Consider the following 19,629-nt stretch of genomic DNA (forward strand, 5'->3'; position numbering starts at 1 on the left):
TAAGGTTGAATTAGGAAGAATTGTCTCATCCACAATTTCTATCTAAGTCAAGGTAGCCAGCGCCAGTGGCTCATGCTTGTAATCCTAGCTACTCAGGAGACAGAGATCAGGAGGATCGCGGTTCAAAGCCAGTGCGGGCAAATAGTTCCATGCGACTCTCTTTTGAAAAAAATCCTTCACAAAAAAACAGGGCTGGTGGAGTGGGTCAAGGTGTAGGCCCTGAATTCAACCCCCAGTACCAAAAAAAAAAAAAAAAGGTAGTTTTAAATATTGGATATTTACAAATTGGATACTTAGAATATTTACAAATTTACAAATTCTGGGTGAAGTATTTTTCTCCATCTTGGGTTTTTTTTTTTTTTTTTTTAGTTTTTATCATTTTTACAATTACTTACATGTGTATACATGTGTGGGGGTGGCCACCTACCCATTCCCCTCCCCCATCTTGTAATCCAGGCACGCTTTGCTGCTCTGCAAACTAGAAAATATTAAGATTGAATTCAAATCAAGTATTTTAGAAATCGTACAGGTGAAGCCTAGCTCTGGTTGCTAGGCAACCTGACACATTCTCAAACAGGGACCAACTGGCCTCCCACACTTGACCATCTCTCCCCAGTGGTGGGACGCACAATCCCCATTGGCCTCCATCTCCTCTCACTGAGCTCCAATTGGTTAAAGAACCTCTCACTCCGCTCCTGTTGGCTCTCGCCGTCTCTCGCTGTTCTGTCATTGGCAGGCGTGCTCTCGGGCCACCCTACGTCACTGTCTCACCCCACTTCCTCGGCCCTCCGACTTTGTCCCCGCCCCTTCACCCGCCCTCCCAGCCACGAGGGAAAACCCTAGCGAGTCACCGCCCCTAGTTTCTTTCTGATTGGTAAAAATATGACTGGCGGGTGGGCACTACGGGGCTACTCCGCCGGCCGTGATTGGCTGCTGGAGCCACTGTCCCGCCTCCCACCGACTCCCGGCTGTGCTGGAGTCGGGTGGGTCTGTGGCTATAAAGCCAGTGACGGAGGGGAGGTATCGCGTACTGTCCTTTCGTGGTAAACTCTCTTCTTTTGGTCACTGCCCGGTCACATTTGGGTGAGTGTCCCGCGCGGAGGAGGAGAGTGGGGCTGCTGAGGCGCCATGAGAGGGGTGTGTGTGTGCCAGGAGGAGGCGGTGTCCTTGAGTAGGCCATAGGAGCTCGGGTCCCGGCTCGCGATCAGGGCTGAAGCGTGGACCTGGCCCTGGAGACCCCGGGCGCCGAGAGCCAGGGCTGTGCCGGACTTTCTTGCCGGGGTCATAGGGCCGACTGTCCCGGGTCACAGAAGGAGCCGGGGACTCTACTGCGGGTCCTGCCGAGGGGAGAAGACTGAAGGGCGTTGAGGACCAGGTGTTCTAATGACCCAGTCAGAAATCGGAGGTGCCAGAAAGGTGGCTGTGACCGTCGGGGAGGCGTGGGAGAGGCGTCCCGAGGGAAAGAGAAGGGAAGTGGATTTGCCAGGGCGTTTCCGGAGCCCTGGGTTAGGGGTGGACGCCGGAGGGATGGAAGCTTGTAGATTGACGTGTGCCCTGTACCACATACAGAGTTGATGGACGGGAAGGAAGTGGGGACAGCATCACTTTTCTTTCCCAGAGCAGGCTCAAGAAGTCACTACCGTGACTTAGGCCTGGCCAGCTACTGGTGTTCTGGACACCTCTGACTGTGCTTGCTTGAAATCCAAGATTACTTACTGCTTCCCTCCTTTCTTCCTCCATCTGTCTATATGTCTATTTTCTATGTCCACATTCTTAAAAATAGGTTTCCTTGGTATTCTGAAATTCCGTACTTCCCTCCTGTTAGTAGCCTTAGGTGATGTAATAGGCAGGCACCCACAGAACCTTCACACAATTAGGTTTTGGGTTAAGTGAAGGACATTTCAAACATGTGTCTTGCGCTGACCAGTGGTAGAGAAAGGATTACTTTGTCCCATTCTGGAGGAGGAGTTTGGGGAACAGGTATTGTGAGGTTGTCCCTACTTGTTCTGCTTGCCCCTATGGCCTTGGCCTTAGGGCATCACTGGCTTCTTTGATTGCCCACCTCTGCTGCAGCCCCTCCCTCCTGATGATCTGACCAACCATCTGTAGTAGGATGGTGTGTTCTGGTTGCTGCTAACATTTGCTTATTTTAGGAATGAATCATGAAAAGCAATGGTAAGATAAACAGCAAAATTCAGACTAATAGAAGTACTCATATAATCAGATTTTTCGTTCTAAGATGGGTTTAGATTTTTATTACACATTCTGTTAGGTGGGAGACAGATTTAAAGTCCTTAACATGTACGTGCTCAACTACTTCTTTGCAGCATGAAGCATCTAAGTCGTTTGTGTTCTTTGATTTTTAAATTTTAGTTATTTCTGCCTGGAGACAGAGTAAGGATAGCATATATTATGAAAAGAGGATAAGGCTATCTTTTCCTTGTTTAACCATTGTAGATAGTTCTCCTAAATTGGTGAGTTTGCCATTTGTTCATTTCAATTTTACTGTAGTCAGAAATCCCAGTTCTCAGAAGTTCTGTCCTATGCTGGGGAGAGGGAGTATATTCTATTAGAAGTCATGGAAGGCCACATCACCTGGGCCTTGCTTTTTAATTTTGTTTGTTTCTCTTAAATATTTCTCCTAATTTCCTTTACATCTTGTTTCTGTGGGATTGATTTTGAAGTTTTGATAGATTTTCTCAGAAGAAATGCAAAATCCCACATATTGATGTAACATGGATTTTCTGGGTCTTCTTTGGTGATTTAAAACGTATTTGAATCTTCCATAATTCAGTGAAGCTGAATGTGGGGTGATGTGGTTGAAGCTCATTATGTATCAGAATCTATACTTTTTTTTACATTTGCAGTTGTTAACCAAAAGGTGGAGAAGTAATAATGGTTTAATTTAGAAAGGAATATAGTGTTATACTTTGATGTTGGGTTACTATAAAACCAAATGTCAGAGTCTCTACTCTTGTTTCCTGCATGGGGATAAAGGAAATGTTCTCTCTTTTTTTTCCCATTTCTTCCCACTCATCCTGTTACTCTAAATCCCTTTCCTAGTAAACTTCACTATTATGTTAAAAAAAAAAAAACCCCAAATGTCATAGAAAGGTGTATTAATTTTGCCTTAAAAAGATCGAGAAATTTGTTACCTAACCTAATGGGAGCATGCATGCTAGGACTAGATTCTTAATCTATTTATCTTAATGTTTGGCAGTTGTTGATGCTCACTTGATGTCTGTCAATTGAGTGTAGTTGGAGCAGTGATAGAAAAGCTAAGCTTCTAAAGCTCAGTCTTCATTCTTGCAGGGTTTGTTGTAGTGTGAGGGTGAGTAACAAATATTCTCTTCTGATTCTTTTTGGGCTCCCTACATTTTTCAGATTAGGATCTGGGAACAGTTGAAGCTTACAATTTGCTTTTAAACAGTGGTGATAAATAGCTAGTTTCTTTAAATTCTTAGAGACTGTGGTTTTGTAGCTCATCTCAAAAATAACAGCAAAAAGAATCTATGGGTGAGGCTGCTGCAAGCACCTGAATGTAAGAGATTTGTGCTCTGATGTTATAACTCTAAATTCAGCCACTCACAGGAGTGCCCTTTACTCTGAAGACTCAGGAGTATTTCAAAACAATCAAAATACACCCTTTCTCCCAACAGGAGTCTAACAATTCATATGGATAAGAAGACTCCCCATAACTAGTTTTCAGTAGAGAGTAGACTAAAAAGACTTGAGTGTGAATGACATTACCTGTATAGGAGTCCCTGATGAGAAAACTCACTTTCTGTGATTTATCTGGGAAACTTTCTGAATAGGGCTTTGAAATGTGTATAGAATCTCTGATAGACCAGTAATTCTGGGAAGAGGTGGGGATCTCCATGGTTATTACTTAGAGATCTGCACCAGAGTGTACAGACACTTTTTTTTTTTTGGTGGGATTGGGTTTGAACTCAGGGTTTAGTGCTTGCTGGGCAAACACTTTACCACTTGAGCCATGCTATTTTTGCCATTGTTATTTTTGAGATAGGGTCTCATGTTTATGCCTGGATCATGATCCTCCTAACTTATACTTCCTGCCTAGCCAGGGTGACAGATGCATGCCACCATGCCCAGCTTTTTATTGATTGAGATTAGGCCTCAAGAACTTTTTTGCCCAGACTGGCCTCAAACCATGATCCTTCTGAACTCTGCTTCCCCAGCAGCTAGAATTAACAGCTGTGAGCCACAATACCTGGCAAGGCTTTCTTAACAGATTTTGTTTGCATGATAAATAAAGATTATCAATTTCCTGACTTTGCAATAACAGTGAAAAGATCTGCTTGTAGTTTATCATGTACCAGGGCTGGAGGTATGGCTCAAGTGGCAGTGTGCCTGCATGAAGTCCTGGGTTTAACCCCATTCCCACCAAAAAAGTTCCAACTCCAATTCAGTTTATCATGTACAAAAATATGTACTAGATTAATTTATCTGACTAAAAGTTGTTTCAATGTGAAGAGGGAATTGTGTTTTTTTCCTCACTACTGAGAACTAGTCCTTGTGGTCTGCTTGATTTACAGAGAACAAAAAGAGATAATAAAGAATAAAAGACAGGTTATTTTTCCAAAATCTGTACCTAATACTATCATCAAAGAGACTTTCTTCTTTTTTTTTGGAACATAGTAATCTGTCTTTTTCTGTAAAATTCAAGGTTTACTTCTTTTGGTGAGAGGAGATAAATTTAATCAAGTAAAAGAAACTAAAGCCAAGATGAGCTCTTTTTTGTGTGTGTGGGAGAAGGCAGAACTCGGGGTTTTGAGCTACCAAGGCAGGTCCTCCACAGTTTGAGCCAATCCTCCAGCCCTTTTTGCTCTGCTTACTTTTTGAGATAGGGTCTTGCTTTTTGTCCAGGCCTGCCTGGATCCTGATTCTCCTATTTTTTATGCTTCCTGCCTTGGCTGGATGACAGTTGCACTACTATGCCCAGCTTTTTCCATTGAGATGGGGGGGATCTCAAGAGCTTTTTTTTTTTTTTTTTTGCCTAGTCTAGAACCCGTGATCGCAGCTTTCCAAAAAGGTAGGATTATAGACTTGCCACAGAACCTGGCTCATGATGAGCTCTTAAATGATATAATTGTGTTAAAGAAATAAAGGTTTACCAAATAGCACCTGAATTGTCTCCAGTTAATCAGGCAAAGTAATCAGGTAAAAGGCAGATGCTAAACTTGCCAGTAATTAGAGAACAAAGGGAATTGTGTGTGTTAAACATATAAGCTATTGCCTAATGTCAAAACAGATAGACTGAAGAAAATGCTCCAAAAGTCATCTTCCCTAATTATTTCCACATAATTTTAATGATAATAAAGTTTGATCAATGCTCCTTTGTCTTTTTTTTTTTTTTAAGAGGTGGCACCGGGGATTGAACCAAGGGGTTTGCACATGCTGGGCAAGAAAATGGGTATCTTTTTTAGCACAAGCACTAAAGGGGGAAATCGTTTTCTAAAAGGTTGGGAAGATGGCAGTGTTGAAAAATAAAAGTATAATATTGAATAAATGAAAATGAGTAGGTCTTGCTAAAAGCCTTTATTTTGTTTGAAATATAGTAATAAGAACTGGGATAATAATCACATTGGTGCTTTGTGTTTCCAAGCATTTTCCAAATATTTTGTCTTCTCAACAGTCCTTCACAATGAACTGGGAAGGGCAGGTAGGTATCTTAGCTTCATTTTACAGATGAGAAAATTTAGATTCAAAGAGGCAAAATTGCTGCTAAAGCTACAATCTCCTAAGTGCAGAGTAAACTCTTGAATGTGTATGTTTCTTTACTCCAGAAATTTGCTAGCCCAGTACAACTTATATTTCTTCATCCCAGTTCTTAATCCTCTAAATTTATTAAAGAAGACATCAGTTTTCCCAGCGTCACAGTTGGCTTAAAGCCTGAATTAGTGATATGATTTTACTTTAGTTCATTAGCAGAGCTGAATCTACCTGCTATAAGGGCTAATAAAGGAGAAAAAAGTTTTATAAACTTTAAGTACCATTTTTTTCTAAGCACATGCCAAATTGTTTTCTATGTAATGCGATTACATAAGGAAATGCTTATTTTAACTCACTTTGGATTGAAGTCATATTACTTTAAATTGTGTAGTGATTTATGACTTTAAAAGAGGTTCTTATTTGAAATTCCTAGTGTCCGAGGGAGGAAAGAGTGACAGACCTGGAGACTACCATTCTCTGTCCTTCTCACAGGTATGGCATCATGTCATGCTATTTAAAGAAAGTATTCTTTTCTAATGGAAGGGGAAAATTTAATGTTTATTCGAGACCAAATCACCATTTGTATGTGCCATATACTCTTAAAGCCCTTTTCAGGGTTATACAATGTCTTTAAAAATCGATTAATGTTATAATACTTCAGTAGACTAATTTTGTGTTTAATTAGTGTTCACTCATAAGAGAAAAAGTACATATGATAAAGTAAAACCACACGAACTACTTAATCAGAAACAATCACAGATAAACGTGACCACTGATAGCACATTTATTTATTTGCATATATTAATTATACAAAGATACATGTATGTATGGAGATGTACATGAAATGCCAGGAGCAAAGGCAGCTGGTCTGAGCTTGTTCTCTTCATTTCCTCATTGGTAGTTGTGAGTGCAATTTTGGTTGAGTCCTACATTCCAGGGAAAGGAACAGATGAAAATAGGGTTTGCAAGGAAGAAGGGAGGATTAGAACAAAATGGAGAGGTACTTCACTGTTCAATTAGTGTATCTGACAGTGAGCCTGTCAAGTCAGAAAACAAGGCTAAAAATCTGGCAGTCATCCTAGTCTCTCAGATATTTTCTTATTTTCTAAATCTTGTCAATCACAATTTTTGCTTTTTTTTTTTTTTTTTTGTATCTTCCATAGTTTTTGAAGCTATTCCTTCTTCAACCTACATGTAGTAATTGCTCTAGTTCATGACCCATGTTTTAATCTGGATATTGAATCAGTCTCCTAACTCAAATCCATTCTCTATATAGCACCTGTGGCTAAAATAGTGGTTCTCAGGCTTCTCTTTTTTTTTTATTGTGACTCCCAGTAAGAAATGCATTTTGTTTTGCAATGCTGAATATGTGTGAATAATTGAAACAGAAGTTTCATGAAAAAAAATTCTTACATTTACTATGTCATGCAATCTGATATTTCTTATTTGTTTTATTTTCTACAGTGTTTGTCATTTCACTCAGCTGATTCCAGGGTTGGAAAAATGCTGATGTGAAAATGGATATGCCCCATATTATTCCTTTTTGAAACTTTGATGGTGTTTTATTGTTTTCATGATAAAATTAAAGCTTCCAGTATCAGCATATTATCAGAACCTTCATGACCCAACCCTTACCTAGTTCTTTTGACCTGTTTGTTTTATCTACTCATTGGGGCTCAGGTTTCATTCTAGTAGATTCATAAAATTCTTTTAGTTTCTTATAGTGCCTTTATTTATGCTGTCCACCCTGTTGAAAATCTTCTTCCAGCCCCACTGTTCTGCAGTGCTTTCTTGTTTACCCCTATTTATTCTTAAGACTTAAGTCAGACACCTATAACCAGAAGCCTTTCTTCATACACTTTGCTCTGTTACTGGGTCCCGCTAAGTAATTCTCCATAATATAACATGGCTATATGTTGTTGCCTATTATTATTAATGTGTTTTTATCTTGCTGTCCCATTAGCATGTAACATGTTGGCATTCTTTGGATGAATAAAAAAAGATGAAATTCTTACGTTTAGAAGGAAGATTCAGCTGGTGTCCCTTAAGATCTTTAACTTAGATTTTAAGATTATACTTTTAAGTACTTTTTTTTTGTTTTAATATAACTTAATGACTTCTGGGCTATTTATAATTTAAGGACAACCTTTCTGCGTCAGCTGCTGTCTCAAGAATTCAATAATTAACTTACAGTGGCAATCTGTAATTTCATTGTATCTTAATAGTATACTAGAGTTTGCAGAGTGATAGAAGACAAATGACACAGGATTTGACTTTTCATTTTTAGGTGTCAAATTAGTAGTAGCTTGGCAAGTACTAACGATTAGTGAATCAGTTTGGCACACGTAACTTGTAAATCAACATCAGTGAAGAGTTGAAATTCTGCCACATGAATAGCTCTAATTATGTCATATCTTTTAAAGGAAATTAAGTTGTAGAATTTTGGGCATAGAAAGGATTCTCCCTAAAACTGAGGAGTGGTACCACTCTTCGAAGCCTGATAACATTTCACTGCTACCTGTTCCATCTGAGTTCTCGTTAGAATGCCAGTCAAGTGAGACTAGAATATAGAAGGAAGGTAGTTGTCTTGTTCTTGTCAGAGGCAGCAGCAGTGGTGGGAGTGGGCATCTTGGGTTCCTGCTCAGCAGCAGAGGAGTGAGTAATGGTAGGTGCCACAGCTTCAGTAGGAGTGTGGGTTTCTGGAGTCTGAAGAACCACCTTTCCCATTTTGTTCCTCTAGCCCAGCAGACAGGTTTATAACAATTTTCCCTCATTAAACTCCTCTCTGTTGGAAATAGCTAGATTAACTTCTCATTTCTTGACTAATACAACCTTTTAAAGAAATTGATGGTCTGGTAGGTTAAGTGACTTGATGTAGGCTCATAGCAATGGCCTCAAAGTCTATCAATTCCTGTTACTTTTGGTAAGTAAGTCTGGACAATGACTGAGTTATTTAAACTTTGGGGTGGTCAGGAATAGATCTGATAATTGAATTATGTTTGATTTGTCAGCCATATTTGTAAATTGTCAAATTGTGTCTTAGTTCTTTGCAATATTGAAGAATTTTAATGTTCAGCTCTAATAATCATGTTTTAAGTTTAAAGAAGCCCAGTTTATTAGTGCAAGTCTTTCTAAAAGGCTATAATTTCAAAGAATAGTATTCCATTCATATAATTGCTACTTTACACATTTACAATTGTAAATAAATAAATAAATAAAATGTCATAAACTTAGAGAAACCAATATTCCAGATGATTGTTATTCTTAATATCTATTTTTACAGTCTTGAACTTGAAAGTCAGTAACTCATAACCTAAAACAATGGTTTTTTTGTGTTTCTTTCTAAAGCTCTTTCACCATGCCTGGGTCACTTCCTTTGAATGCAGAAGCTTGTTGGCCAAAAGATGTGGGAATTGTTGCCCTTGAGATCTATTTTCCTTCTCAATATGTTGACCAAGCAGAGTTGGAAAAATATGATGGTGTAGATGCTGGAAAGTACACCATTGGTTTGGGCCAGGCCAAGATGGGCTTCTGCACAGATCGAGAAGATATCAACTCTCTTTGTCTGACTGTGGTTCAGAATTTGATGGAAAGAAATAGCCTTTCCTATGATTGCATTGGGCGACTAGAAGTTGGAACAGAGACAATCATTGACAAATCAAAATCAGTGAAGACTAATTTGATGCAGCTGTTTGAGGAGTCTGGGAATACAGATATAGAAGGAATAGATACAACTAATGCATGCTATGGAGGCACAGCTGCTGTCTTCAATGCTGTTAACTGGATTGAGTCCAGCTCTTGGGATGGTATGTTATATGCCTCTGTTCTAAAAAACCAAAAACTGGAAAAAACCTTAAGGATGAATAGAACCAAATGACCAATTAATTAATTTTGGTTTTTTGAGACAAGACCTTGCTAACTGGCCTGGGTTGGGATCTTCCTATCTTTGACTCCAGAGTGCTGGGATTGCAGGTATGCAGCGCTATGCCCAGCTCTCAAATGACCTGTTAATTATGTGCAAACTTTTACTAGTTGTTCTTGTTCAAATATATTCAGAAAAATTGGGCTTCATAGAAGTATGGGTCAAATAGTAGAGTGCTGGCCTTATAAGCGTGACACCTTAGTATTCTCCACCCCCCCCAAAAAAAATGTATATATATTTTAAGTTTTCTTCAGAAAACTTCCAGCTTATCTAAATTGTGAACTTGTCATCTTATTGTATAGAACAAATGACCTATTCAGAACCTAGTCAGACATTTTTTACCTTATCAAAGTGGGGAAGCATATTCTGAGTTTATATATATGATGTTCACAGTGTTGGTCACTTTGTGTAATCATATTTTTCAGGACGGTATGCTCTGGTAGTTGCAGGAGATATTGCTATATATGCCACAGGAAATGCCAGGCCTACAGGGGGAGTTGGAGCTGTGGCTCTACTAATTGGGCCAAATGCTCCTTTAATTTTTGACCGAGGTGAGTATTTGGAAAAGCATTTATTTACCTATTTACTTATTTGTTTATTGACACAATATCTTGAGAAATTTGAAAATAGAAAAAGAAATTTGAAAATAGAAAAAGAAATTACCACTTGCTGAGTATTCATTAGATGCCAGCACTACTGACTAAGTGCTTTGTATGTATTACCTTATTTAATCTTCATAGCAGTTTTGTGAGATAGTTGGTATCATTTCCATTTTGTAGAGAAGTAAAATGGACTAAGGTAGAATATAGGTCGTGACTTATAGTAGTAACTTGCTCATAGTCACTGGCAAGTTTTGTCTTCAGTACAACAACTGTGACCTCCTACATAGATTTAGAAAGCTTGCATGAAAAAAATTATATACCACAACAGTCTTAGGACTGTCTGGATACTGTTATGTTTCATTTTAATTATGTTGGCTTCACCTTGCAGTTTCTGTTGAAATGGTGGGAGTTGTTAGATAGTTAAGGGAAATCTTGGGATAATGCAGTATATTTACTAAAATGCACACATCAAGAAGTAAAAATACCTTTGGTTCTAACAGGGCTTCGTGGGACACATATGCAACATGCCTATGACTTTTACAAGCCTGATATGCTCTCTGAATATCCCATAGTAGATGGAAAACTCTCCATACAGTGCTACCTCAGTGCATTAGACCGCTGCTATTCTGTCTACCGCAAAAAGATTCGCGCCCAGTGGCAGAAAGGTGAGTATTACTTTCTTACCCATTTTCTTAGATTTTGGTATCTGGAAGGCAATGTAATGTGCTGTGTCTTTAGTGAGAAGCTACTTTGTAAACAACCTTCGTTAGTGGCTTTTTACCATTTCTTTCTCATCTACTAGATAGCATTTTCTCATAATTTCTGGGAATGTGAGATTTAGGTGAAGAGATAAGCTTTGGAAATAAGTTATGTCTCTGCAAAAATACTTAGACTGGTTTACCCTTTGTAAAGAAAGTAATTTGAGACAGGCATGGTGATGCATGTGTAATCCCAGCACTTTAGAGGCTGAGCCAGCAGGATCACAAGTTCAAAGTTAGCTTGGACTACAAAGTAAGACCCTGACTCAAAAACAAAACAAAAGAAAAAACAATAACTTGAATTTTGTTCCTCTTTTGAGGAATACTTAGTTTTAGTTTACAACTATGATTTAGAGAAAACTAAGGAAAATAAATTACTAGTGGGATCCTTTCCCCCAATAATTTGTTGGCACAAAATTTGTATTTTCCTTTTTAGCGTCATCATTAATCTCAGTCTTTAACCCTGAAAATGTTCTCAAGGTACTGGAAAGAATAGTATTTGAATTGTTGCTATTATACACAGTGTTGTAGAAAATACTCTTTTTTCATTATACGCGTTGCTTCTAGAGTTAGTGAGAGAGGGTTAAAAATAAGTTATAACGGACCAGGCATGGTGGTACATGCTAAAATCTCAGCTACTCAGGAGGCAAAAATCGAAATCTGGGATGATTGTGGTTTGAGAACAGCCCAGGCAAAAAGTTAGTAAGACCCTATCTCAACAAATGCCAGGTGCAGTGGGGCACGCTTATGATCCCAACCACATGAGACACATAGATAGATGGATCATGGCCCTATCTGAGACCAGCCTCAGGTAAAAAACTCAAGACCCTATCCAAAAAATAGCTAAAAATGGGCTGGGGTAGTGGCTCAAGTGATAGATAGAATGCTTGGAAGCCCTGAATTCAAATGCCAGGACTGCCAAAAAGTGATAATATTTATAATAAATATTAAGAAATATAATGGCTCTGATTAAGAAACATTCTAACAGTTTGTAAAATGTCATTCTATTTAACAATACAAGGCTATTTATGCTGTACTTCTTAACAGTATATTTAAAATGACTTTATATTTAATCATAGGTTTTCAAAAGGCCAGTGGTATTCTAACTTTTCTTTTAGGATCCACAGTAAGAAGTACACTTTACATTTGTATGTGTGTATTAAAACTTCATTTCTTACCCATGCTCTAAATTGTGCAGTTTGCTATTTTTCTCTGAATTACTGAACTGATGATATAACCTGCTAATGTATTATAATTCTGACATTTGATTATCAGTGATGTAGTAGTATATATTTTTCAGTCTCTGGATGTCTTTTATTCTTATTTATGCTTATTTTTTGGTGGTACTAGTGTTTGAATTCAGGGCTTTGCACTTGCTAGGCAGGTGGTCTACTACTTGAATCACTCCGCCAGCCCTGGATGTCTTTTAATATGCATTTTAAACTAGAGAGATTTCCTTATATTGGCTGTTTGGGTTGCTATTTAAAGATATAAAAAACGGGGAGAGGGAGTAGGAGAATGATAGAGGGAGTGATTTCAACTGTGACATATTGTAAGAACTTTTTTGTAAATGTCACAAAATACCCCCAATATGACAATAATACAAATATTAAAAAATAAAACTGAGAAAAAATAAAGATATGAAAACATTCTAGCCTTGTTCTAAAGTCAAGCTGTAAAATTCATAACATATTATGTAAATTTCATAGTTTCCTTGGTCTTCTCTTTCAGAGGGAAATGATAAAGATTTTACCTTGAATGATTTTGGCTTTATGATCTTTCACTCACCATATTGTAAACTGGTTCAGAAATCGCTAGCTCGGATGTTGCTGAATGACTTTCTTAATGACCAGAACAGAGATAAAAATAGTATCTATAGTGGCCTGGAAGCCTTTGGGTAAGCTGTTACAATGCCTTTTCTTCTGTACTAAGAACATGTTTTAATTTGTATGGACCTGAAAAATTTAGTCAAAAAGATGTTTTAGACGTGTTCTAGTCTGTCCAATCTGTTTATCTCCTTGAAGAGAAAGTGGGGCGATCTGGCTGTGACATCTGCCACCCCATTGAACCTCAGGGTTGACTCAGCTAATTTGGTTGGCTAGGTAGGTGTCCCCTTATTACCTCTATGTTCCATCTGTGTCCCTCCTGAAGCTGCACACTTGGTGGAAGAGGTCAACCTTCCCTGATAGAGGACCGTTCTTTGGTCAAGGGTATAGACGAGTAGCTGTGCTTCCTTGCTAGAACCTCCAAAAAGCTCTCAAAGAAGAAATAGAGTCATAGAGAGGTGGACTCACCTACATGAAGTCTTTAGTCATTTCAACTTAAGATTTTCTAATTTCTCCCTTTTAGCTCCATTCTTCTTGTTACTACAAAAATATAACCACAAAAGTGCCTATATTGACTACATCCCTTCTTAACACTTCTTTCTGTCTCTCTAGTTTTTGTGCCCATATCCATCCTAATATGCTTCTAGTATTGAAGTCTGTCTTCATTCAACATCTTTTTCTCACTTTTTAGGCTCCCTAGCATGCTATGCATGTTAAATTCTGTTTCTCCCCACCTGTGTCCTTTCTCCATTTGATAAAATTGTACTCAGGTTTTTAAGGCTTAGCTCCTATATTATGACTTTCCTAACTAAATAAATAGACATGACTATGGTCTTGAATAGGATTATATTGTGCTTGCTGACAATAAAACTGTAGTGAGTCTATTAATCCATTAGTATCCAGTTGTCTTTACTTGATTAGAAGAACTATACAACTGTTACAGCTATTAACATCCATAGCAATTAGCAGACTGCTGATTTAGCTTTTAATAAATGGGAAAACAATCATACACACTTATATATTTGAATGTTAATTAGGCCCACTGTCCTGTATAATAAAAATATAGTCTTTGAACTCTATAAACTTGTCTTTTTTTTTTAATTACAAAATCTTCCAGGGATATTAAGTTAGAAGATACTTACTTTGACAGAGATGTGGAAAAGGCATTTATGAAGGCTAGTTCTGAACTATTTAATCAGAAAACAAAGGCATCTTTGCTTGTATCAAATCAAAATGGAAATATGTATACATCTTCAGTATATGGTTCCCTTGCTTCTGTTCTAGCACAGTAAGTATAATTTTCGCTACTTATTTCTCTTTTCTGGTAATGGTAGATTTCTAAGACCAAATCTAGTATTAGGTATGTTGATAGATCACAGAATATTTATCTTCAGGCTCTCTAGTATACTATTGTCCATTGACTTGAAGTTTATGTGGGTTGAGGCTAGGGTTCTTCCATAGTATTTACAAATCTCATACTAGTTTTTCTGGCTCCTGGTTTCATGGTTTCATAATCCTTGACCTACAGTTAACCACAAGTCCTTGGTTAACAGTAATTATTTTGTGATTTAGTAACTTTCCTAAAATGAAAAAAGCTGAAACCTTTTGTTTTTAGTTGGCTCACTGTAATACTAAACTGTAAGATAGATGCTTAAGAACTTTAAGTAAGCTGGGTGTGGTGGCACACACGTGTAATTCTAGCTCTCAGCAGATAGGCAGGAGGACAGTGAATTCAAGAAGCCCAGCTTTGGCTATCTAGTAAGACACTGTATTTAAAAACAAGGAAGAAGACAAAAAAGAACTTGAAGTTAGTTACGGCTTCCTACACATTGTAGGTTTAACAATTTTTTTTACTTAACACTTTTTACCCTCCACAGGTACTCTCCTCAGCAATTGGCAGGGAAGAGAATTGGAGTATTCTCTTATGGTTCTGGTTTGGCTGCCACCCTGTACTCTCTTAAAGTTACACAAGATGCCACACCAGGTGGGTGAATCTATTGGGAACCCTCTGTGGTGAGTTTGCTTCAGCAGATTTCTTAAATGGGCACTTGAATCGGTCCCATAGATAATGTCAACATTTCAATATTTATTACATCTTTCACCCTAGCCAGATTTCTACTCTCTACCCTAAAAATCTGCCTTAACTGGATAAAGAGTAGACTAATTTCCATGGGTTTGCATATTTAAGGAAACTTTTATGCCTTCCCTGGGCAGGAAGGAACAAAATCATTGAGGAAAACTTGGCATCATTTAAAGTATACCATGGATTGAGAATAGAAAAGTTATTTATAGTTTCAAATCCATCTATTTCCTCACTTTTCTACTAGCTGATACTGAATAAATGTTTAGTCACAGGTCTTAGGAAGCTGTGTCAAGTAGTTAACCATCTTCTTTTTTAACTAAACAAAAGCCAATAGTCCTAAAAGAGATGAGAAGTTATTTACATTTGCAGCATTTTGTTCAGGCTTCTTTGGGATATGCTATTTGTAGTTTTTTAATGTTTAAACTATTTACTGTTTTAGGGTCTGCTCTTGATAAAATAACAGCAAGTTTATGTGATCTCAAATCAAGGCTTGACTCAAGAACCTGTATGGCACCAGATGTTTTTGCTGAAAGCATGAAGCTCAGAGAGGACACTCATCACTTGGGTAAAATATTAAATTGTGTTTAAATAAAAACCTATCGGAAAGCTATAACAACACAAAATATAAGATTAAGATAAGAATATCAAAGTCTTGTTTAGTACTAATCTGATATCAGTGAAAATTACAGAGAAATATGAAAATTCTTTTAGTTTTATTACCAGATGAATCATAACTAATTTTTAATATCCTCTGCCTTTCCTTTAGCCAACTATATTCCTCAGTATTCAATAGATTCACTGTTTGAAGGAACATGGTACCTAGTTAGAGTGGATGAGAAGCACAGAAGAACTTATGCTCGGCGCCCCTCTCCAAATGACCACAATTTGAATGAAGGAGTAGGGCTTATGCATTCAAATACAGCAACTGAGGTAAAGAAAGCTCATTGTGTTAATCCTGGTCTTTGATGGGATAAGAAGTTTTCTACCCCCAGATCTCAGGCTGTGGGGGTTCTAACTGAACCTAGCAACTTAAAGGGATGCCAGTAAAGCAGAGTAGTTCAGAGCAAGGACTCTGGGATTAGACTCCTGTCAGCTGTGCCATTTCCATTGGTATAAATACATGTGAAATATTAGATTTTAACAGTACTGAAATTTGAAGTAAGACTGATCTAGAGAGAAGGCTCATTTGTAGTTTGTGTCTTGGTGAAAGACGTGGAGTAGGGTAGAATGTTGAACCACTTACATCCCATCTCTCAAACTAATGTCAAAAGTAACAATAATAGCTATGATTTGAATCCCTATTATATGCTAGGCACTTTACTTACATTTTCTTATTTAATTCTTAACAAATTTCTTGAGGTTTATAAATGATACTAAACCCATTTTGAAGATGAGGCTTCAAAAAGTACAATTAGCTAGTAAGTGATAAAGTCAGGTTTCTAACCCAGAACTTTATAACCTTGAATCTATTCAATTTTTCTGCTTAACACAACTTTGATAAATGCATAGTCTTTCTTCTTGCTATTGTATCAATTAGGTAGCAAGTCACATATAAGATGTACCAAGTAAAATACTGTATGGCCTTCCTCTCTTACTAACTAGATAATTGTATAGTCAGTTCACCATAAGGTGATGAGTCGGTATTTGGCCCTACTTGGAAAGCTATATAGAATATTTAGTATGAACCTTTCCCAAATCATCCCTTACTAGCTTCTCTATAGGAACTTTAGTTAATGCCATGATTTTTGGAGAAAATATAAGAGCCAAAAACTATTTTCTTTTCACTTTAGCACATTCCAAGCCCTGCTAAGAAAATGCCAAGACTTCCTGCAACAGCAGCAGAACCTGAAGCAGCTGTCGTTAGTAACGGGGAACATTAAGTACACTGTGAGGGACAAGACTTCGCAGCGGATTTGGGTTGGGGATGGGTGTATGGGAACGGTTGCAGGAATGGATATCTGGGGACAATTTCAGAGGTTACATGTTGTGTAAACTGTTATGTGACTGACTCGGAGCCTAGAAAACTATCGTGTTCTTGGAAGTCTCTCCGCAATTTGCTTCCTGTTGTGGTCTGGCCAATGCTGAGTGTTCTCAAATGATGTTAAGGGCTCTGTAAAACTTTATACCTCTCTGGCCATTTATATGCATGAAATTTAGTTTTTAAACATGATATGAATCGTGTGCTTCTGTCAAAAGAAAGCAGAGGTACTAATGTCAAATTTTTTTTTTTTAATGTAAGTATTTTATACTTTGAACAAACAAGATTACTGAAAGTACCTGTGGCTTTTGGAAAACTTTTCTAGTTTGGGGAATGGGGTCTTAAAATGTGGTATGCACAGACCCTGCTTGAAAATGGCAAGACAAACATTCTCTTTTTCTAAGATTTATAAATCCTAAAGAGGCAGAAAAGAGTTAAGATAGTGACATTGCTTCTGGAATCTGGACTGTGCTTTAAGTCCAGGTCAGCAGTGAGGAAAGTTGTTGTAATGACCTGAGCAGACAGCCATCAGCAGTGAGCAGGCTTTTCGCATGGAGAACATGGTTCATCTGGGACCTGTAGGAACTGAGTGCTCCTGGTCTCCTCATGGGGGGTTATGCTCTTACAGATCTTACAGAGGTGTGCATAAGGAAGCTTATTGTGATCCTTCTTTGCACCTTATTGTAAAGAATAAATGAAACATTTCTTGACTGCCTTTTTAAATTTAAGATAGTAAGGATGGGGCAGGGCATTATTAGGTGACATATGCTTCAGTGTTATAAGTTCAATTTATAGACTGACAAATTTATGGTGTAAGAGTTCTTTTCCTTTTTGTTTTATGTGTATGTTTTGTTTTGTTTTGTATCTGTTCAATGAAAATAAGAAGTTACAACCCAACTTTTTACATATTCTGACTAGCCAAAAAAGAGTATTCTCTTTCAAGATCTGGAAGAAGAATTTATAAAGTTTTTCTTAGACTTTCACCTTAAAAAACAACAAACAAAACTATCACATTGAATGAATAAGATTGGTTAGAAAGTTTTTTAGTTGTTTTTGGTGCTGAACTATGACATGAGCCTTATAGATTGTAAAATAGAGATAGTTGGAACTAATGTACAGAACTAAATTTTTTAACTTTATTTGTTAAATTCTGTGAAGTTTCAGTTATCTAAAATAAACATACAGTGATAAGAAATGTAATGTTGCAGATTGCAAGGTAATATGTAATGTGGTGTTGTAAGATACTCTTGTCTAATATTAACTAGTAGTATTTTGATTTGTAAAGTTATAATTTGTTAAAATGCCTTCATTTTAACATCCACTGATATAGATTAATAATGTAAGTTCAGATTTAAAGAATGGTGGGAAAATGGTGCATGTAATGCATTTTTGCAAGTATTGGAAGTTCTGTATGTTTTGAAAAGAGTTATTTAACATTTGGATGCCAAGAAATGGGTTTTCTCAAAGTCCATTGCCGGCAATGGGCAAGCCTGGTAATACTGGCACAGAGCATTAACCATACACCTTATTAATGCTGAGGTGAATAACTTTGAAATAAAGTTTTAGAGAAATATTTCAAGTACTTGAGTATTCTTTTTCCATTTTGAACTAACAATTTAGGCAAGAAATTAGTTAATACACTATTTTTAAATGTGGGCGTTCAATTCAGTTCATTTACTCCTTCCAAAGACATTTGGAAACCTAATATAAGGAAGGCATCCTGTTTATGCCAGAATAAAATGATGTACTAATGTACCAAATATCTGGCCTTATTTTAAAAGATCTATTTGTTTAGTGTGGAAAATTTATTTTCCCCCCAGTGCTGGTGATTGTATGCAGGACCGTGTGCATTCTAGACAAGCACTCGTATCACTGAGCTACATTTCTCAGTTGGAAGAATTTATATTGATAATGTATTCTTATACTTAAAGAAATTAATTCCTAAATTTGATGGTAAACATTTTATTTTTTGGCAGCACTAGGGTTTGAACTCATGGCCTTACACTTACTAGGCAGGTACTCTTACTGCTTGAGCTACTCTGCTAGTCTTTTTTGTGTTATGTTTTTTTCAGATAGGATCTTGTGAACTGTTTGCCCAGGCTGGCTTCACATTGCGATCCTCCTGATCTCTGCCTTCTGAGTAGCTAGGATTATAGGCATGAGCCACCAGCACCCAGCATGAACTTATTTATTCAGTGAGTTACTATGGTATTTTTAGGAAAAAGTAAGACTAAAAGTTTGGAGTTACAGAAAACCAAATTTTATAGCCAATTCAGAACTTCCTACTGCCAGCAAGAGCCTCAGCCTAAAAGTCCCACATTGCTGGTGATCCCAGAAGTTTTATAGAGAGAACTTACTTTGGCAGTAGTATTGAACTAGATAACCTTGAGGAGCCCTATTAATACTCTTAGGGTTCTATACATTAGGAAATAAATGAGACTGTTTTCTAGTCAATACTAGACACATTATGATATTATAATGTGTCTGGATTTGATACATAGTATAAAATTTTTTCTGAGCCATTGCCCTAATCTCTGGGTCAAGTAAAGCCTTCCTCTCTACGGTCATTTCTGCTAATTCTAGGATCCTAATCAGTAGGATTTTAAGGTCTCTGTCCTTCCTTGTTTCCTTTAAGGAATTTGTGCTTTCTTACTTATAGACTTTTCCTGTGGTTTTCTGTTTTTCTGAGTATTGAATATGTTTGAGATTGACACTAGATGTGAAAGC

The 19,629-nt window shown here is 37.4% G+C and overlaps 1 protein-coding gene across 2 annotated transcripts; it reads left to right on the forward strand.

Moving 5' to 3' along the window:
* The first annotated feature begins 927 nt into the window (after nucleotides 1-927).
* Nucleotides 928-18,475, forward strand: Hmgcs1 (3-hydroxy-3-methylglutaryl-CoA synthase 1). 2 transcript variants are annotated; one of them, XM_020185286.2, is made up of 11 exons: nucleotides 961-1,083; nucleotides 6,167-6,225; nucleotides 9,082-9,539; nucleotides 10,081-10,206; nucleotides 10,758-10,922; nucleotides 12,747-12,912; nucleotides 13,959-14,129; nucleotides 14,719-14,825; nucleotides 15,364-15,489; nucleotides 15,691-15,854; nucleotides 16,715-18,475. In XM_020185286.2, the coding sequence occupies exons 3-11, from the start codon at nucleotides 9,092-9,094 to the stop codon at nucleotides 16,802-16,804; spliced, it is 1,563 nt and encodes a 520-aa protein (XP_020040875.1). In that variant the 5' UTR covers nucleotides 961-1,083; nucleotides 6,167-6,225; nucleotides 9,082-9,091; the 3' UTR covers nucleotides 16,805-18,475. The 2 variants fall into 2 exon arrangements, with proteins under 2 accessions (XP_020040876.1, XP_020040875.1); XM_020185287.2 differs by lacking the exon at nucleotides 6,167-6,225 and having other exon boundaries at nucleotides 928-1,083.
* The last annotated feature ends 1,154 nt before the right edge of the window (nucleotides 18,476-19,629 follow it).

This window comes from Castor canadensis, chromosome 6, assembly GCF_047511655.1.
Source record: "Castor canadensis chromosome 6, mCasCan1.hap1v2, whole genome shotgun sequence".
Classification (NCBI taxonomy): Eukaryota; Metazoa; Chordata; class Mammalia; order Rodentia; family Castoridae; genus Castor; species Castor canadensis.